Source organism: Temnothorax longispinosus, chromosome 8, assembly GCF_030848805.1.
Source record: "Temnothorax longispinosus isolate EJ_2023e chromosome 8, Tlon_JGU_v1, whole genome shotgun sequence".
Classification (NCBI taxonomy): domain Eukaryota; kingdom Metazoa; phylum Arthropoda; class Insecta; order Hymenoptera; family Formicidae; genus Temnothorax; species Temnothorax longispinosus.
Window position 1 is genome coordinate 179,497 of NC_092365.1, and position 17,786 is coordinate 197,282.

Genomic DNA, 17,786 nt, shown 5'->3' on the forward strand with positions numbered 1-17,786 from the left:
CGGTCCCAACTTGCATGTTCCAGATTGATGATTTTCCGGTCCAGTTTTCGCCCTTGCTTGACACATCCAGAAAGCGTCCGTGCCAAAGTGGTAGCTAATAAATGATAAATTAATAGAGAAAACCAATAGAGATTAATTATTATAATACAATGGAAATGGCTCTTTTCTCGAAACTTGTAGTAGTAGTATCACGCGCACGTACTTGACGCTTTTCAAACGTCAGTGTCAGTTGGCATTAAATCGATTCAAGTACAAGTCTACAAGTTGACAAAAATTGCATGTAGAATTATTGCAGATATGCGGGTGAAATTGTCTGAATTATGACAGTTGTCGTAATTTTTGGAATTTTGAAAGAGAGACACACTGAGACAAACAAGGGTTTTTTTTCTTTGTTTTTCTCTTTCTTCTTACTTTGATTTCAAAAAGATCTCTCTCTGTCTTGACTGTTGATTTTCAACATTTTTGCTGTTAAGGAAAAATCGAAGTTACAATACTACGCAAACTCATCTATAGGAATCAGAGATTCGGAATCGAATACCGCAAGTTGTAAGAAAACTTGTGTCCTATGCGAGTGTTCTCACACCTTTAGCCGTACTTACTCCCTACACAATGGACTTGTCGTCGTTTGTTCCAAGCGAAGATCCCACTTCTTCATGGCGGGCGTGTCAACGAGCTTACTAATCTTTTTGACACCTTCGAGTAGAATCGTCAGATCCTTTTCGTTTGTAAAGTAATTTGGATATATCAGCGGTGGATCCAAAGGATTATTTGAACCAAGTTTCAAGTCGCCTCGACTCTCCGTGTAAACCACCGTAGGTCTCGCCACGATCTCTCTTCTGTCTGGACACGCGGACTGGAGCTTATCGTTGTTGATGCACTCGTTAGGTAGACCAGTTTTCGGACAAATGGAACTGAAACCGTCGAAGAAGACTTGGATATCCGGTATGCCGTTGATCGCGTAACTGCTCTCGAGGAAAGCAGTGACTTGAGTGATACCGGTGCTGGCTAACGGACCCGTCTTGCTCTCCAAATATTCATTCACGGCGTCCATGGTCATAATCTCGTATGGGATGTCCCTGATGCTCATGGGCACCCCCACGGATACATGATTGTGCAGATTCTTACCAACCGGCAGGTCTTTGTACACTTTAATACCGTACTTGGTAAGATCCTTTTCGGGTCCCACGCCAGAATTCATCAGGATGTGCGGTGAGCCGATAGCACCAGCTGTCAGAATCACCTCCTTATCGCATTTCACCATCCTCTTGTAGCCGTTCTTATCCACTAGTTCCACGCCGTAAGCTTTCTGGTCCCACGGGCTAATCAAGATCTTGGTGACTCGCGCATTTGTCAGCACTCGCAGATTTTTGCGGTCGTGAATAGGTCTCAAATATGCTCTCGAAGTCGTGAGACGCATGCCACTGTCGGTCGTCATCGGCGCAATCATGAAGCCGGTTTGGCTGTATTCCTTCAACCGAGAGGTTCTGTAACCTAGCTCATCGGCGGCTGCCAACAGTACGTCCGCAAAATCCGGCTTGTGCGGATAATACTGAATATTCATCGGGCCGCCCTGGTTCAGGGTTCTAGGCTTGTCCGACAAGATTGTTGGATCGATTGGATTTTCCACCCGTTCAAAATAATGACTGATCTCGTCGTAGGACCAACCCAAGTTACCTTCCCGCGCCCAACGATTGTAGATTTCAGGGTGTCCTCGGATGTACATCATACCGTGCAAACCGCCGGTTCCGGCGACCATTTTACCTCTTGGCCAAGTGCAGACGCCGCCCGTTTCTATAAAAAGAAGAAAATATAGATATATACTAGATGGTACTCACAAACACACACGCACGCACGCACACACAATTTTTTCGGAAAAATTATTAAAACACATTTATTTATTTATTTAACTCGACGTTAACATATACAACTGTATAGTTACAAATCGCGTTGGCTAGTGTGAGTCTGAGGCGCGGTTGTGCGTGCGACAAATCAAATTTTACAATACAAATAATTCAAATTTGGTTGCAAATCCCAAAATCGGTTTTGATCTCTACTACTGACAATCCTCTTTACGTGGTGGCCTTTAGCAGACTTTTCAGACAAAAGCCGATGTACATTGTCACAGCGACAGTATACGAGAGGACCATCAGCTCTCTACCAAGATTTAAATTATCGATTTAACGATTCTGATTTTGATTCAAGACTTTTAGAGAATAGATGACATTTTATATATACCTAAACAGGCGGTAGGGTGCGCGAACGTTGGTTCCGTCTTGAAGTTCCAATCGAGAGACGTATTTATGGCATTGAACGCAAATCCTGGTATAGCTGTCATACTAGGTTCTTCCGGGCCAGCTTCGATGAGCAAAACCTTTCGCCGTGGATCGTCGCTCAATCTTCTCGCGATTATTGGCCCGGCCACACCTGCGCCGACAATTATAAAGTCGAACCTGAAGAGACATTGACGATAAAATATGGGTGATTTTTCATAATATTAGAAGAATAGAATTTGCACTATACATGGACTTGATTGTGAGACAAATCTCTTGTTATATATACCATTCGTTTTCGTTCGGTGCTTCGTCTCTGCCCAGTCGTCGACAAGGATCAGCAATGTCGCATCTGGAGGACATCGCGTGTTGAACCAACGTCATAAAACTACCGACACCACAGACTCGACTCATGTATCGCGTATCCTCGAACCGGCAGGAGCAACATTCGGTGGCCGCATAGTCGCTGGGTGCTTGACGTGACTATAGAGACGGACGTTCGCTTTAAATGGGTACAAAGCAAAAGATACTGTTGTTTTGAGATAGAGAACCGCGTTTACAACCGTTTTAACCAGCCATCGTTCTAGCCATCGTAAATCTTATAAACACTGATATTTATAAACACTGTTTTGAATATTTTGTGCGTGCTTTTTTTCCAATACAAAATAGATACGTATACCAAAGCAAATGCTAAACACGTCCGTGTGAAATTCGTGATAAAGGGAAAGAATATGTATACAAGTACCTTTAAGGAATTAAAGTTATTATAGTTATTTAGTATGCGTTAATACCCATTCTCACGTGTGTAAGGAAGATGTTTTCAAGCAGATTTTTAATGCATTTGTACAGATTACAGTAATCTTACAAAGAAGTGGTCGGAAGTGCCCTTCTCTGATTTTAATGAGCTTTGAGTATGCTGTATCTTTTATACTTGGTTTCAGAGATATTCGGCCCGAAAGAGAAAAATCTATTTTCTTCAAAGGGGTTTCATGGGTTTTCCCCTAAACACGCGCGTATGGGCACGTATAAAACACGACGTGCCTCTTATTTTCGTCCTCCAGAGAACAATATACTAAAAGCTCATCAAAATCGGAGGGGACTTGAGAGTCTAAAATCATCCTACTCTTGTATTTCTATAATATTTCTATAATATAATTACGCCGTCTGAATTATTGCGAGATTTTTTGTCGAGGTCGTTACTCACAGCTACTCTAAATTCACGGTAGCGTTTTTCCTAGTCGATACGCAATATTCCCTCGAGTCGCGGAAAAAAATGCATATTATATGAGACGCAAACGCGTTTAACTCTTATTCGAACGATATATACGCGATATATATACCGTTGCCCTTGATTCACGTTTCACCTAAAAATTTCCCAAAAATGTTTGTTTGAGCATTATCCATATGAACATAATAGTATACAACTATTATGTATTATTATAACATGATGAAATTTTAAAATTTGTGCGTGAGAATTTGATTCTTTTTATTTTACGCGTACTTTTCTCTTCTTATGCGCTGCAACCCAGTGGCTTACGCGTGCCTCGTAGCTTGTAGGGGTACGATGCAACAAAATTAGAAGCGCTGAAGCGTGTCAGGTTTAAAACCAATCAGATTATCCGATTGTTTAAAGTGTGATATTTATACACGTGTGCCAGCTTATTAGAGAGATTGGATGGACAGTTTATTAAAAAAAAAAAGAAAAAAAAAACGTAATGTTTTCAAGAAAAATCTTTGTCTTCTCCTGAAATTGATATATCATCGTACGACAAGTTGAAAAATGTTTGATATTGTAAAAGAATATTATTTTACCTGATGTGCCTTGACTGGAGTAGTGATAATATAATGCGCCAAGGCTAACCAAATCAAATACCACCGCATGTCTGCAATTTAAAGACCACGATCGTCTGTGTAAAAATGACAAGTGTAGAGAGAAGGAGTATGAAAGTTAATGTTAAAATATTATAAAATTGCGACTTGTATTGAGTAACGTGCAAGAAGATGAATGATAACGTTTGTATAGTGTAATATAATTTAGTTTTCAAATATTTTATACCGTTTAATAATAAATAATGTCACATTATATATAGATATCATCTACGCGCGCGCCTGTGCGTGGTTGCGTTTCGCGCGTATATATATATATATATATATCTCGTAATAATCGTAGAAATTTACGTTGATCAAATGCATTTTATACTACTAGGCATATCTCTTCAAAAGACACAAGTCGGACACAGGAGTCAACGTTCGATCATTATCGTAGAGCATCGTTACTAAAATACAGGCTTTGCGTTGTGTGCTCATTAATAAGAGGATATATGTATATAATCGCTTGTGAAAATGATTGCGACGGAGTTTCGACACATGTCGGCTAAACACTTGGGCGAGAGGAACGAAACGTCGATTATACGATTATACGATTATACGATTTATGAGAATACCATTGAAAGCAATAGCATACGCCGACAATGTAATAAGCGCGTTTTGCAATATACTTAATTGTCCCGCACTTATACCTACCTATCATTTAACCTCTCTGTGGCATTGTTTTAAATTTCACCTCACGTGACACAAAGTATTGAAGGATTCGTAATTTTTTAAATTAAAAATTAGTTGTTATCTATTCTCTTATTATTACGTCCCTTATCTTCTTTTAAACGCGCGATGTATTAATGAAACATGTCGATACAATTTTCAGCATTTTTATATATCATTACTTTTAGCATTTTTTACATCTATTAAAAGATTATCCAGTATACCATGTTTTTTTTTTCCACGTGAAAGTTCGTGCTTGCTCGCGATAAAATTTCGCCACAGCGATCAAAGAGTACGCAGTATGTCCGCAGTATGACATGACGAATATATCACATGTGCGAAATGCCCGGCAGTACAAGTTTCTCCATTCGCAAACGGAGCAAGTGAAATTTCGTTAAACTGTATACATTAACGCCGTGTAGACATTAACATCGTAGATGACTCAAGACAAAGAGATAAAACAAAGACAAGTGTTCATTTTATAGAGATGAGAGTTTTAATTTTACTACACGTAGAAGTGAACCTGAGAAAGTCTACAGAAATTTTTATCAATATTTTCTCTTTTAATCAAATCGTATTTTTTTCGCTAGAAACGAATGAAAAACACATGTTAATATACATAAAGGTCACTTTGAAATTATCATCCATACATTCTAGACTTGGTCTTTTTCCAAATATTACCTGAAATTTAGATAGGGGAGACCGCGGGGCTCGTTGTCTACAGGGGCTATGCGTCCACAGTACTGCGCTATCTCAAGTTTTAAGAGACAGATATCTCTACCATTGTAACAAGTAGTTTAAAAACTGCCCTACGTAAGATATTTAAATGTTGTTCGTTCTTGCGATGCCTCTCGCAGACGCTATATTATACGTTAAAAGAAAAGCGGAAACACGTGTTCACATTTTTCGACGGTCGAAAAATTTGCTGTGCGACAGTAGTTTTAACTCAAATTAAAGTAAGCACGTCATAATATTATCACGTAATATATAGTTATCAGGTGCGTGAGGAGCGTCAAATCTTAGTTCCGTATTATCTAAAATTGGCAACATGTTAAAGACTGAAAAACGTGGTCGGGGCTATCTCTTCTATAATTTTGATAGGGCACATTGTCCACACACTTTAATGACGACGTGTTCCCGCATATGGGACTATCTGTCTAATACGCTTGACTTGTCCACTTAAAAAATTCGCCTTTTTAAAACGTTAAAAGATCAACGATTCTAAACATGTTTTTTTTAATAGCAAGGTTGAAAGGTTATACCATTAAAATTTTAGCCAAATATCTTTATTAGTTTTTTAGTAAACTTGAAAAAAGCGTAAAGTGTGGACACATAGCCCCGGTCTCCCCTAAAAATATGAAATCTAAACATTTCGTGGAACGTGATATTAATGATATTTCGACGACGTTTGTACGATGATATAGGACACATAGGCACCACGTGATTTGTCTTATCACCAAAACCACAGATTATCTTAAACGATCAACTCGGAGTGTCTCGCGGATTCGCAATATGATCATGTTCTCGACACTTACCGCTCGGCACAGCCAAAGGGACAGCATAACTACGACCACACTATATGCACTAATCGAGAAACTCATCGCGTGTGGTCAGAAACATTCGTTGACGAAGAAGATACACGTGGTGTGACGTCATCGTCCGAGTCTTCGTCTTGGCTCCAAACAGGATTTACACCGCGTGGATTAATGCATCTATGATTTACTCTTCGAGGATTTACGATCGAGTGATCAACACACTTTCGTGGAAGCCAGAAAATGAACTTGTCGATCTTACTTGTACATCCGACAACGTGTGAAAAAATTTATTTTGTCAAGAAGAGAACGAGAGAGAAACAACAAAAATAATGAGAGAGGGAGAGAGATGGAGAGAGAACGTGTAAAATAAACGGTACATCAGAGTTATAAAAGTTATCAGAGAAAAGTTCGAGTCTCGAAATCGCACGCATTGTACATTTATTCATGTAACTCGTTCAGTTTTACAAGTCATACGCTGACGTGTGAAGATACGAGCGAAATTTCGTTGGACCCGCGATAAAGAACGTGTTCGTTACGTAAATAAAGACTTGATACAAACAGGCATGATACCGTTTGTTAAAATCTTTCTCATTTTAAAACGTGTATCAACAATCTGATGTTTCTTCCCCCCATCATATTAATACACAATATTTTAATTCAACGACTCCGAGTCGATGACTGAAACTTGATGACTGACTTGACCGCATAAAATGCGTATATAATAACGCATTTACGACGAGCTGCCTATAGTTGGTAACACGTAGATATGATACGGCGAGCAGAGTGCCTTTACCGTGCGGTACTTAATATCTTACGTTGCTTTTTTTTTTTATTTAATTAAAAGGACCTTGACTTTTACCTCGATCTTTTACGTAACGATATTATTTCCGGCCGGTATAGCAAAGCCTACAAAGCTCCCGTAGTTTCATTCAGCTTGTCGTTATCGTCCCGTGCAGAAGACGTTATACCGCGAATGAAGAATTTATACTGGTTTATATAGGGAAAAAATGAATCCTATCACGATTTACATTTCGGATGACAAGGAGCACTGCGGGAACACCGCGTATGGTGGAGGAGAAGAGAACTTGACTCGACAGTAGTCAGTGCGTATCGCGCACTTCTCTACACATGGATCACGCGTCATTTTATATTTATATTATAATTTGAAAGTAAATACGCTTGCACACATGTGGATGTAAAAGTACGACGCATTTATATCTTAGCGGCTGTGACCGACGTGCAACGACGACGTTGAACGTCATCGTTAACGCAAAGCTACCGGAGAATAGCACGGTCAATAGAGATATTTTGGGGAGACATATCCGGGAGGGCTTATCCAGATATCGGAGTCTAAATTTAGATCACTTAAATGTGTTTTGTCCCTTTGCCTTTTTTTCCCTAAGAAAGATTGTTGTCATAAATGTAAAACGGCACGCACGTAATGAAATACGTACGAAATGTAAAACGAAAGGAATATTGTGGTATAGGTAGGGTAAACTCGGGTAAGATGGCCATAGTTTTTTAAAATGCAAAAAACACATTTATTTTTGTTATTTTTTAATAGTGTTTGGTATGATTACGTATCATGTTGTTTCTCGCCGTTACCTTCTTTTTTTGCCTTCTTTTTATCGCATTTATCATGATATCATGATTTGCGTGGGCAAACCTGTATACATATGTATATATCGCAGTACATCACTTTTTGATTTATATTACATATACACTATATATGTACAGATAATGGCCTAGTTTACACCGATCTCTTGATACGCGTATCAAATAGTATATTTGAACTGATCAGCCAATAATCAGACTTATTTGCTAGTTATTTACTATTTAATACGCGTATCAAGTGATCGGTGTAAACTAGACCAATAACAGATATAACTATACGTCCGTACATTATTAGGCCAGCGATTTTTCAAGTTTTCGATGTATGCATATATCGCATATATGACAACGCGCGTGTCGTGTTTGTACGTATGCGACGTGATTAAATATATTTTGAACGATCTCGAACTGCATGAGCATCACGTAATAAATTGATAACTTATCATATACCAGTAATCTTTGTATTTCATTACGTGCGTGCCGTTTATCATTCGTCCTGCAGTATCAGTAGCATCATCTAAACTCGATTCTCGATTCAAGTATAGTTTAGAGTTACACGCACGCGCGCACGCAAACAGTCCGCAGAAGAACAACGAAGAGCTCGCGTGGAAAAAAAGTGGAGATACAAAAGAATTTGTCTTTTAATTTACATTAATTTTCACATTTTAGTTTATACAACGTATTAGTGTTCCGCAACAAAAGTAAGCGTTTCACAAACACGTTCTAAATGTTTTATCATGTTTCTAGTCAAGTGCCAAATCATCATTTATGACGCTAATATACCCAACTATTTTATATATTGTTACAACGGTACAATTAAGAAACTCACTTACAGTTGAAGCGGTTTTTTTCCTTTACTCAAGAATGTTACAAATGTACAATACTATACTACATAGTATATAGTACACAGTATACATATAATATATAGTAAAATGAAAGATAGCGATACACGGTTTATCCCGCATTGATCTCTCGCGAAACGTAATCTTTAACAGTAATCATGACTAATTTTCCTTTATCATATCGCATCCTTTTCTGCTATTATAATCGTTGGCGCGCACGCGTTAGTATTTCCTAAAACTAATATGCGCGCGGCATAATGGACGCGTCGATCACTCGCACGAGTCGCACGCCCACGATCCCATAAACTCTTAATTCTAGAATCGACGTGAGGGCCGCGGCGTAGCGATCGTTGACTGGGGCCCATCTCGCAGATGCCAACCGGATAATATATCGTCGATGTGAAATGACATGTGTAGAACAAGCCAAATACTTGTGTCCGACGAGCCGTCAAACTATTATACGAGCATCCTGGTATTGGATTCGGGTTTGACCGTGCATTTATAACTTCCGATATAAGACGAGTGTGACTCATCCTTTCTATAAATCTCACCTCTCCTCTCTTTATCTCTATGAAGCCATTCAAAAATCCCTATAATACATTCTTATATGATCTGCGATGGAGCTTTCTTATTATTACTTTCTTTTTGATAGTCACATATTTGTTTTGATTCTTAAACAGAAAATTCTACGGTGAATGAATCAATATTGGTCTAATGCGAAAATTCCTCTTTTAGAGACTTTGTTCATGGTTAAGATTTTTTTCCACCGATTTGTCCTGTAATTTATTGCATGTATTTGTTTCGAGCTTTCCATCGCTTTAAAAAACTTTCTGGAAGGGCAAAAAATTTTATCTACAAAATATAATTAAGGTAAGAAATAATCAATGGTTATGCGAATGGAGCCCAAGTAATTATTTTTCATGTAGAGAATCGGTCACTTACTAATAGATAAAGATGAAAGATAAAAATTCAATTTAAAAAAACAGTATTATACCTATATAATTGGACATGACAACATTCTAATTATTTAAAACGATGCTTACATCTGCGTCATACATAGTTTGGTACACATAATTTCGTTACTCTAAATATTCCGCCGTTTTACAAGCGCTCTCTCTCTCTCTCTCTCTCTCTCTCTCTCTCTCTCTCTCCACAAGTTATAATTTAATATTAGATTACAATATGGCTGATGGCAGAGTGATGACCGATAAAGAAGTTAAAATGCCTTAAAATGCACGATGACATTCGCGTGTAGATTCACGGATATCCTTACACTAATATGGCTCATAAAAAATGTACGAAAGTCCAGAAAATTTCTTCTACAAGTCTTTTCATGTCGACGGCACTAGTGCCGTCTTGTACTATCGCATCATGTCTTCCGCCGTACGCCGTATCAAGGACGTAAGGAATGTGCGCGCGAGTTCGTCTTCGCGTTCGCTAGACTGCTGCTCGGATCTGTTTTTCCACTTCAACCAATATTCTTTGATCATGTCTGCTCCTTTCTCGCCGATCATGATCGTTGGCGCATTCGTGTTCCCACTTACCAGGTTAGGAATAATCGATGCGTCGATCACGCGAAGCCCAGTCACACCGTAGACTCTGAGTTGCGGATCAACGACGGCCTCGGGATCCCAGTAAGGTCCCATTTTGCACGTGCCAACCGGATGATAAATCGTGGCGCTATAAAACCTGATCATGCATTCCCAGTAAGGATCCGTATACATGGGAATTTGTTCGCATCCTGGAAACAGCTGCGAGTTCAGCTCGCTTCCGAATCGCCTGAAGGCGCTAGTTTTGCTCAGAGCCACACTGATCTTGACTCCCTCGACCAATGTGGCAATGTCCTCTGGTTCTTTGAAGTAATTCGCATAGATCAGAGGTTTTTCGAACGGGTTTTTGCTGCGCAGTTTGATTACCCCTCGACTCTTAGGTCGTAGCAACATCGGAATCACGCTCCACGTGTCCTTGTTGCTGATCGGCCCAAAAACGGCATCGTAGAACTGTTTCGTCAGTCCGTGGATTTTCCTTATTTGGGTCCCGCCGTCTGAATTAGTCGAGCCGGAAATGAAATGCAGCTCGATGTCGGGGAAGTCCAGCGAAGCGTTCGCATATTTGGTGTTGACGAAAGCGATACCCTCGACACCTCCAAGCACCGTCAGGGGGCCGTCACCTAGCGCAGCGTACTGCATCACCGCCTGAGCACTATGCAGCCGTTTCTCCACCATAGAAATCTCCTGATTGACCATGAACGTGAGTCCCCCTAGGCCGACATGGTCTTGCAAATTGTAGCCGACCTGTATGGAGAATTTCGTATGGATAAATAAGGTGGAGATTGTTGTGCTGAAGCTCGAAAGTTCTATAACCGATTTGTAACCGATTGTAAAATTTATTACACAATACTGACGTATGACGTATATTTATCTAGTAAGGTGCAAAGACCTTTGATCGAGAGAGAGAGAGAGAGAGAGAGAGAGAGAGAGAGAGAGAGAGAGAGAGAGAGAGAGAGAGAGAGACAGAGACAGAGAGAAATCGAAAAATTCTTTATTTAAAATATTAACCCTGCTATCTTGAATCACGGGAATCTCGAGCTCTCGCAAATGTTCCTTCGGCCCGATCCCGGACAGCATGAGAACCTGAGGCGAATTTACCGCGCCACCGGACACAATCACTTCCCTCTTTGCGCGCATATGAAAGACCTTGCCGTCCCTGACGAACTCAACCCCGTAAGTGTGCTTTGTTTTGGGGTGTATCAGCACTTTGGTGGCGTGCGCGTGCATTGCCACGTGTAGATTCTTCCTGAGTCTGGCCGGCCTCAGAAAAGCCTTTGCACTCGAGCAACGACTGCCTCGTCTGACAGTGCCCTGAGCGATCATGAAGCCGGTTTGAAATTCGCCATTGATGTCGCGATTTTCGTAGCCCATCTCTTGGCCAGCCTGGACAAAGGCCGCCGCTAGAGGTGTGTGCCACGGTGCCTCTTGCACCGTTAAGTACCCGCCGCTCGCGTGATACGGCGTGCGAAGCAAGTAAGGGTTCTGATTATCCTCGGATTTCTTGAAGTAATGCAGGAGTTCACGCGACCCCCAGCCAGGATTACCTTGCTGCTCCCAGAGGTCGTAGTCTTTCTTGTTCCCTCGTAAATAGAGCATGTAGTTGAGGACACTGGATCCGCCCAGTACTTTGCCACGCGGCCAATTGCAACGGCTGTCCTCCATCGCTATAAATGTTTAATAAAACGTAAAAGGAAAAACATGACGGAAAGAAACGGACAGTTTCTCCAGCTACTGGTTTGAGGGGGGGGGGAAGGATAAATTATACATGTATACCTAGGCAGGCATCACCCTGTGGCTCGGTCTTATATTGCCAATCGAGCTGGCTCAATTGGAGATAACCGGCAAACAGAGGCACGTCCGAGACCTCGGTTTCGTCACCGCCTGCTTCCAGCAACAATACGTTCCAATCCTCGATCTCGGATAAACGACTGGCAACTACGGCTCCTGATACAAAAAGAAAAAGAAGGAAATAACAGAGGAGAGATATTACACATATCGCAATCGTTATTAAATAACGAAATAATGAGTTTCGAACGCTTCAACAACTTACCTGCACTACCTGCGCCTATCACTATAAAATCATACGAAGGTAATAGCATGTCTGATGGCACGTTGATCGGCGGGGCTTCGTTATCCAGAACTTCGTAATGAAAGTAGGCAAGTGTCGCAGCGAGAACCGGAAAGAATAATGAAAGTCCGCTGGTGGACGCTGAAGTCAAACTTTCTGTCAGAAAGCTTTCGATGCCCATTTTTTTTTCCTAGCGGTAGTTCCTAGAACCGAAGAACTTTGTTGGAATTTACTGATACAAGCGCGAATTTATTTACTAATATCTCACTATACGCTATTTATTTTCTTATTACATCACTGAACAAATGTACAATGATAATATGAGTACGCCAATCTTTCTTTGTCATTTTCGTTGATGTACGTTCCAAGATTATTTTCAAAATCCATGAAAAATGGATAGAAATCTCCTAACAGGATGTGTTGAGCAGTATCGTGTAACGATGAGATATATAGGTAACTTGATCTGCTTTGTGAATGTAACTCTTCGTACACGGAGAGAAGAAGATGTTTTGCTAAAAATCTCTCCGATTGTCACGTAGCGACCGTACGACTTTCTCAATGAATGTGTTGTGTTGTACGATGCGAATGACTCAAGTAATAGTATTTATTTATCTTTTAATTCGATTGAGGAAGAGAATTGAGGAATTTTCCAGGCAACATCTAACCGAATCAAATCAATGCGCCGTACTGTTCAAATAAAACCGATAGCTTGGCAACCATCACGTTAGAAATTGACGAAAGAGGAAGCCACGCTGCCCGGTCTGGGCAATTTGACGATGCGAAGTGAATATCAATTACTTGTGAAACTTTCAAATCTGTTAAGTAATTTCAAGTGCGAATTTTATACGCACCCGCATATTCATAAATATTTCGCGGGTTCTTCAACCCCCAAACTGTTAAACAATTTTATCTGTCTTCGAAACAGATTTTCATGTCAGAAATCATGTTTTCACAAATAACCAATGATGATAACGCGCGCATCACTTTACATGGCCGTGATATCAGATACAACAGATGGATTTAGACTTTACGTTGTATCGAAAGCTTGTAAATAAAATGTATCATGTTTATTTTTAAAATCTGATTTCTTTCTGGGAACTGCTATAACGCTATAATGACACACGTGACTCTTGTTGTAAACTGATGCAATACGTACTGTGCTAACTATTAGGAGCTCGACAAAATCAAAGGGAGTGAGAGAGACGGGGGGGGGGAGAGGGAAAAACCTCAGAAACCGATTTATAAATAAGGATGAAAAAATTGCGAAAATATGATGCCCGTGCTCGTGTCAACACAAAACGTATAAATTAACGCGAGCTAAACGTTCGAAAAGGAAAGCTGCACTGGTTGCCTACTTCTTGAAAGACGGCGCGGCGGAGAACTTACATTCTAAAAGTCTTCAACATTCTTAAACATTAATGCAGTTTTGAAAGTTTTAATCACGTTCCGTCATACGTTAGCGATATATTTTTACGTAAAAATTTTCCATGTTGCATGCATTTTTATGTTATACGTCGAGATCATTTAGATACTATTTTTCTTATCCATCTACCCTTTTATCGCGAAGAGAAAAAAGAAGCTTATTTATACAGGATATATTTCTCCGAAAATTCGCGCATATGGAATACACTATGTGTATTCGCGCGAGTCTCTGCGTCAGAAGAAGCAATTTTTAAAGCTAATGAATGAGCGTTCTGACTAGGCGTGAATAATCAGGTATGACACGTGCTAGATCAGTGTTACGTATACGCTGTTTTACTATTTCTCTAAAGATTTTATAAAAACGGTGCATGAAATTTAAATATCATTATTTTGATTACATTAATAACACCAAGTTATTATTTCTAACTGATATCTCTGAATCAACGGCTGAAAATAGATTGGATAACGCGCGATATAAATGGTCCCACTTGCACACAAGAAAATCTTATCCATTAGAACAAGAGATAATATTCGTTAAAAAAATTTCTCTCTCTTATTGAGAAAGCAGTATTTGTATTTCGCATACACATGTTGAAAAGCTTAGCTATAAAAATATAAAATGTTAAAGATTGTGGACGAAAGATTGTGGAAAATAAATGGCATTATAAACAATACGTTCTTTTTTTCTCGTTTCGCTGAGGAAATATCGACTCCCCAAAGATGATTCACAAAGCGTAAATAAGAAAAAGTTTTGTCGTGAGTTGTGGAATATATTAGCCTGCGTATGTAAAGCAACAGTAAATTTAGTATTATTTACATAGTTACTTGAATGTATGTGAATGAAAATAGGGTAACGATCTGATAGCTATTCATTTATCGCGTTTCTACTCTATATCAACAATCCCCTCCTTGTAAATATGGAATCGTGACAATGGAAATATTACAAATTGTTACAACTTTGACATTTTGATGATTCTCGACATTGCTATAAACTTGTTAATTTCATCGGAGCGCGGTTTTTTTTTGTAAGAACATAAGAGAGCAAATAGATATGAAATCAAGTGATGGCATTTGGATTGAATTCCAGATGTACGGACAGCGGTGAGAAAGATTTGTGTGAAAAAGGACAACTGGTGTGTGATTTAAATAGATATGTCGCGTTACCATGCCCAAAAGAATAGTTTCAGTTGTTTCCGCTAAACGAGATTATCACGGAGATTTGTCTCAAATCACCTACCTATCGTCTTTCTCGAATCTTGAACAAATTCTACGAAAGTCAATTTACTTGCTTGCGTGTGCTTGCGTGCGTTTTCAATGCGTTCTCGCTGCAGGTTCAATGACACCAAAGCGAATATATTGTGCTTGTCACATTTTAAACACATTCAGCAAAGAGCTTCGACGAGCTGTGAAAAATATGAGATGATTCTCTTCCGTCTCGTATTCGCGTATTCGGTATAGAAATACGCCAAGTGAAATTTCTTCGTCGAAGAATATCGATAAATTGGAACAGGTAGTACGCAGGAGTACGTAATCTCCTCGATCGATCGCGATAAACGCAAGGACGGAACATCCGAACGATGTTACTCGACGAAGAACGGAGTGATACTGACCATGACCTTGCTACGGCTACAGCTACAGCCTCGAGACTACGTGCACGTAGCCAGGTGTGGATATCTCATTGAGGATAATGTATGATTCGCAATGAGGCTATGGTTTCCGGGCTCTTCAGAGTCTTCAGTCCCGTAGGCGCGGCACGCGGCGTATAACGGTCATCGATTTGCTCTCTCTCTTTCTCTTTCAATCTTCCTCCTTGTTGGGTTCATACCGGTATACCGGTATATGATCTCCCTTCTCGTTTTGATCCCGTTCTTCGGGGTTATTGTTCCCTGCTCTGCTCACCTTAGAAAAATCGTAGCTTCAGCTGACCCACGTAGCACACACTATTACAGGTCTATTAGTTTCATATACGTTTTTTGAACGTATATACATAGTTTCATAACCGTAAAGAACCATTAAGAAACGTTTGAACAAAAATGTTTTTGAAACCATAATTTAAGAAACGCAATGTGCATGGATAAAATGATTTATGTTGTGCAATATAAATTTTAATGTTTCAAAAAAGGCTATTAAAGCTATTATATATATAGATAAAGCAAATTTAATTTAGCATAATTTTGAAAGAAAAAATGTAACAATCAAGTATTTTTTAACTGTAGAAACGTAAAAAATACGTTTCTTAAATCATGGTTTCAAAAACATTTTTGTTCAAACGTTTCTTAATGGTTCTTTACGGTTATGAAACTATGTATACGTTCAAAAAACATATATGAAATATGTGCTACCTGGATATATGCATAAAGCTTCTAGAATTCTCACGCATGTCTCAAAGACGTCACACGCACTGTTCAAAAGACGTAAAAAATAGGAATTTTAAATGTCTTTATCTAAAATGTCTTTATCATTAAAATAAAACGTTTCTATAATAGTTTTTTAAACGTCATTTTATCGGAAAAGAAACGTTCCATCGAACGTTTTTCGAATGGACATTTTTATTTACTCATGAAAAACGTTTCTAGAAATCGGTTATAAAACGTTTCGGGAAAACGCTTATAAAACATTTCTGAAACGTGTATGTGCTACCTGGGTATCACGTATAATGCGAAAACGTAGTTGACAATAAAATAATTTTTTTTCTTTTCTCTCTCTCTCTCTCTCTCTCTCTTTCTCTTTCTCTTTTTTCAATGTATACGTCTTGCCGACAAATTTTTCTTATCGGGGAAATGAAAGAAACGCCACGTGTCTGACTTTTCTGGATTTTTGCTCCACGCATACATTTCGTCAGTTTCTTATTGTTAGATAGTACGATATACGTAAGTAAAGTTTCTAATTTTTTTTTCACTTGGCAACTACAAGTACAATATATATCGGGCATTTTCGAAATTTCGAGGATTTTGAATAATGATTAGTGAGCAATTGAACAATCATTATATGGCGAGCCCACCAATTAATTTGTCGTGTCCTACTTTTATTACGGAAATATCAAAGCGTCATTTTATCAAGATCTGCCAGCGGATTAGTTTGAATTGAAATTAAGATTACAGTGCCATATGAGAATAATCTTTAGGATGTAATCGCGATGATGTCAATATCGATGTCATCTAATGTATGTATATAATATCAACGAGAAGACGTGCGACAGTATATTTCAAAATTACTCGTACACACGCGCGATAACGTGATATATCTCATTTGGTTTTCTCAATGGATCGGAGGAATTCTGTACGTATGCTCCGAGGGTTTGAGCGACTGAAGACGTACTCATCCGTTATCGGGGCTGACCTACTTATTGTTGTGATACTAGGCGTGCGTTTAACGATCGTTTGGAATTACTAGCTAATCGATGAATCCGTGGCTACGCGTATCCTAGAAAGTAAATTTTTTTAACCTGAATTCTCTCTCTCTCTCTCTCTCTCTCTCTCTCTCTCTCTACAATTGTAATGATTTATTATTTATAGAGATATCAATAATCATACATAAATGTAAAAAGATGGTACGTATATGTATATAAATGTAAGATTTCATCAAATTGTGAGATTATAATACTCTCAATATCTCCCGCGATAACTTTTGCAATAATGTAGCGTAAGGTAAGTAGATAAGGTTTGCAAGGTGAGATATCGTAAATTCTAATTGGCGCGCGTAAAATAGATTCATTTCATTGTCAAGCACAGTTTAGGCGCCGATATTTCTTCCTCTTCTCAATGTAAAACACATGATTTTTTATAAAGAAAAATTTGTACTTTGATTTGCACAAAGAGATTTGATTCGAAAACAACTCGACCGAAAATAACACAAACATGGATGAAAGCTCAATGAAATGTTCAACTTGCAAGTAAATTTTCTCGCAAATATTTGTTGAAAAACATTCGTACGAATCGTCTTTACGTTTC

The 17,786-nt window shown here is 39.0% G+C and overlaps 2 protein-coding genes across 4 annotated transcripts in view; one reads left to right on the plus strand and one right to left on the minus strand.

Annotated features, from left to right (window-relative positions):
- Flo2 (flotillin-2) overlaps positions 1-17,786 on the plus strand; it is a 70,305-nt gene that overhangs the window by 44,356 nt on the left and 8,163 nt on the right. The window lies entirely within an intron of this gene.
- LOC139817458 (glucose dehydrogenase [FAD, quinone]-like) lies at positions 62-17,784 on the minus strand. Of its 3 annotated transcripts, none has more exons than XR_011733237.1 (6): positions 15,447-16,147; positions 12,397-12,617; positions 12,120-12,290; positions 11,355-12,010; positions 6,344-11,090; positions 2,634-2,753 (listed from the first exon to the last, which is right to left on the minus strand). XR_011733237.1 is itself a non-coding variant. In XM_071785569.1 (6 exons), the coding sequence occupies exons 3-6, from the start codon at positions 12,593-12,595 to the stop codon at positions 10,158-10,160; spliced, it is 1,959 nt and encodes a 652-aa protein (XP_071641670.1). In that variant the 5' UTR covers positions 12,596-12,617; positions 15,447-15,776; positions 16,179-17,784; the 3' UTR covers positions 6,228-10,157. The 3 variants fall into 3 exon arrangements, 2 of the variants coding, with proteins under 2 accessions (XP_071641671.1, XP_071641670.1); XM_071785569.1 differs by lacking the exon at positions 2,634-2,753 and adding an exon at positions 16,179-17,784 and having other exon boundaries at positions 6,228-11,090; positions 15,447-15,776; XM_071785570.1 differs by lacking the exons at positions 6,344-11,090; positions 11,355-12,010; positions 12,120-12,290; positions 12,397-12,617; positions 15,447-16,147 and adding exons at positions 62-1,791; positions 2,236-2,450; positions 4,083-6,153 and having other exon boundaries at positions 2,560-2,753.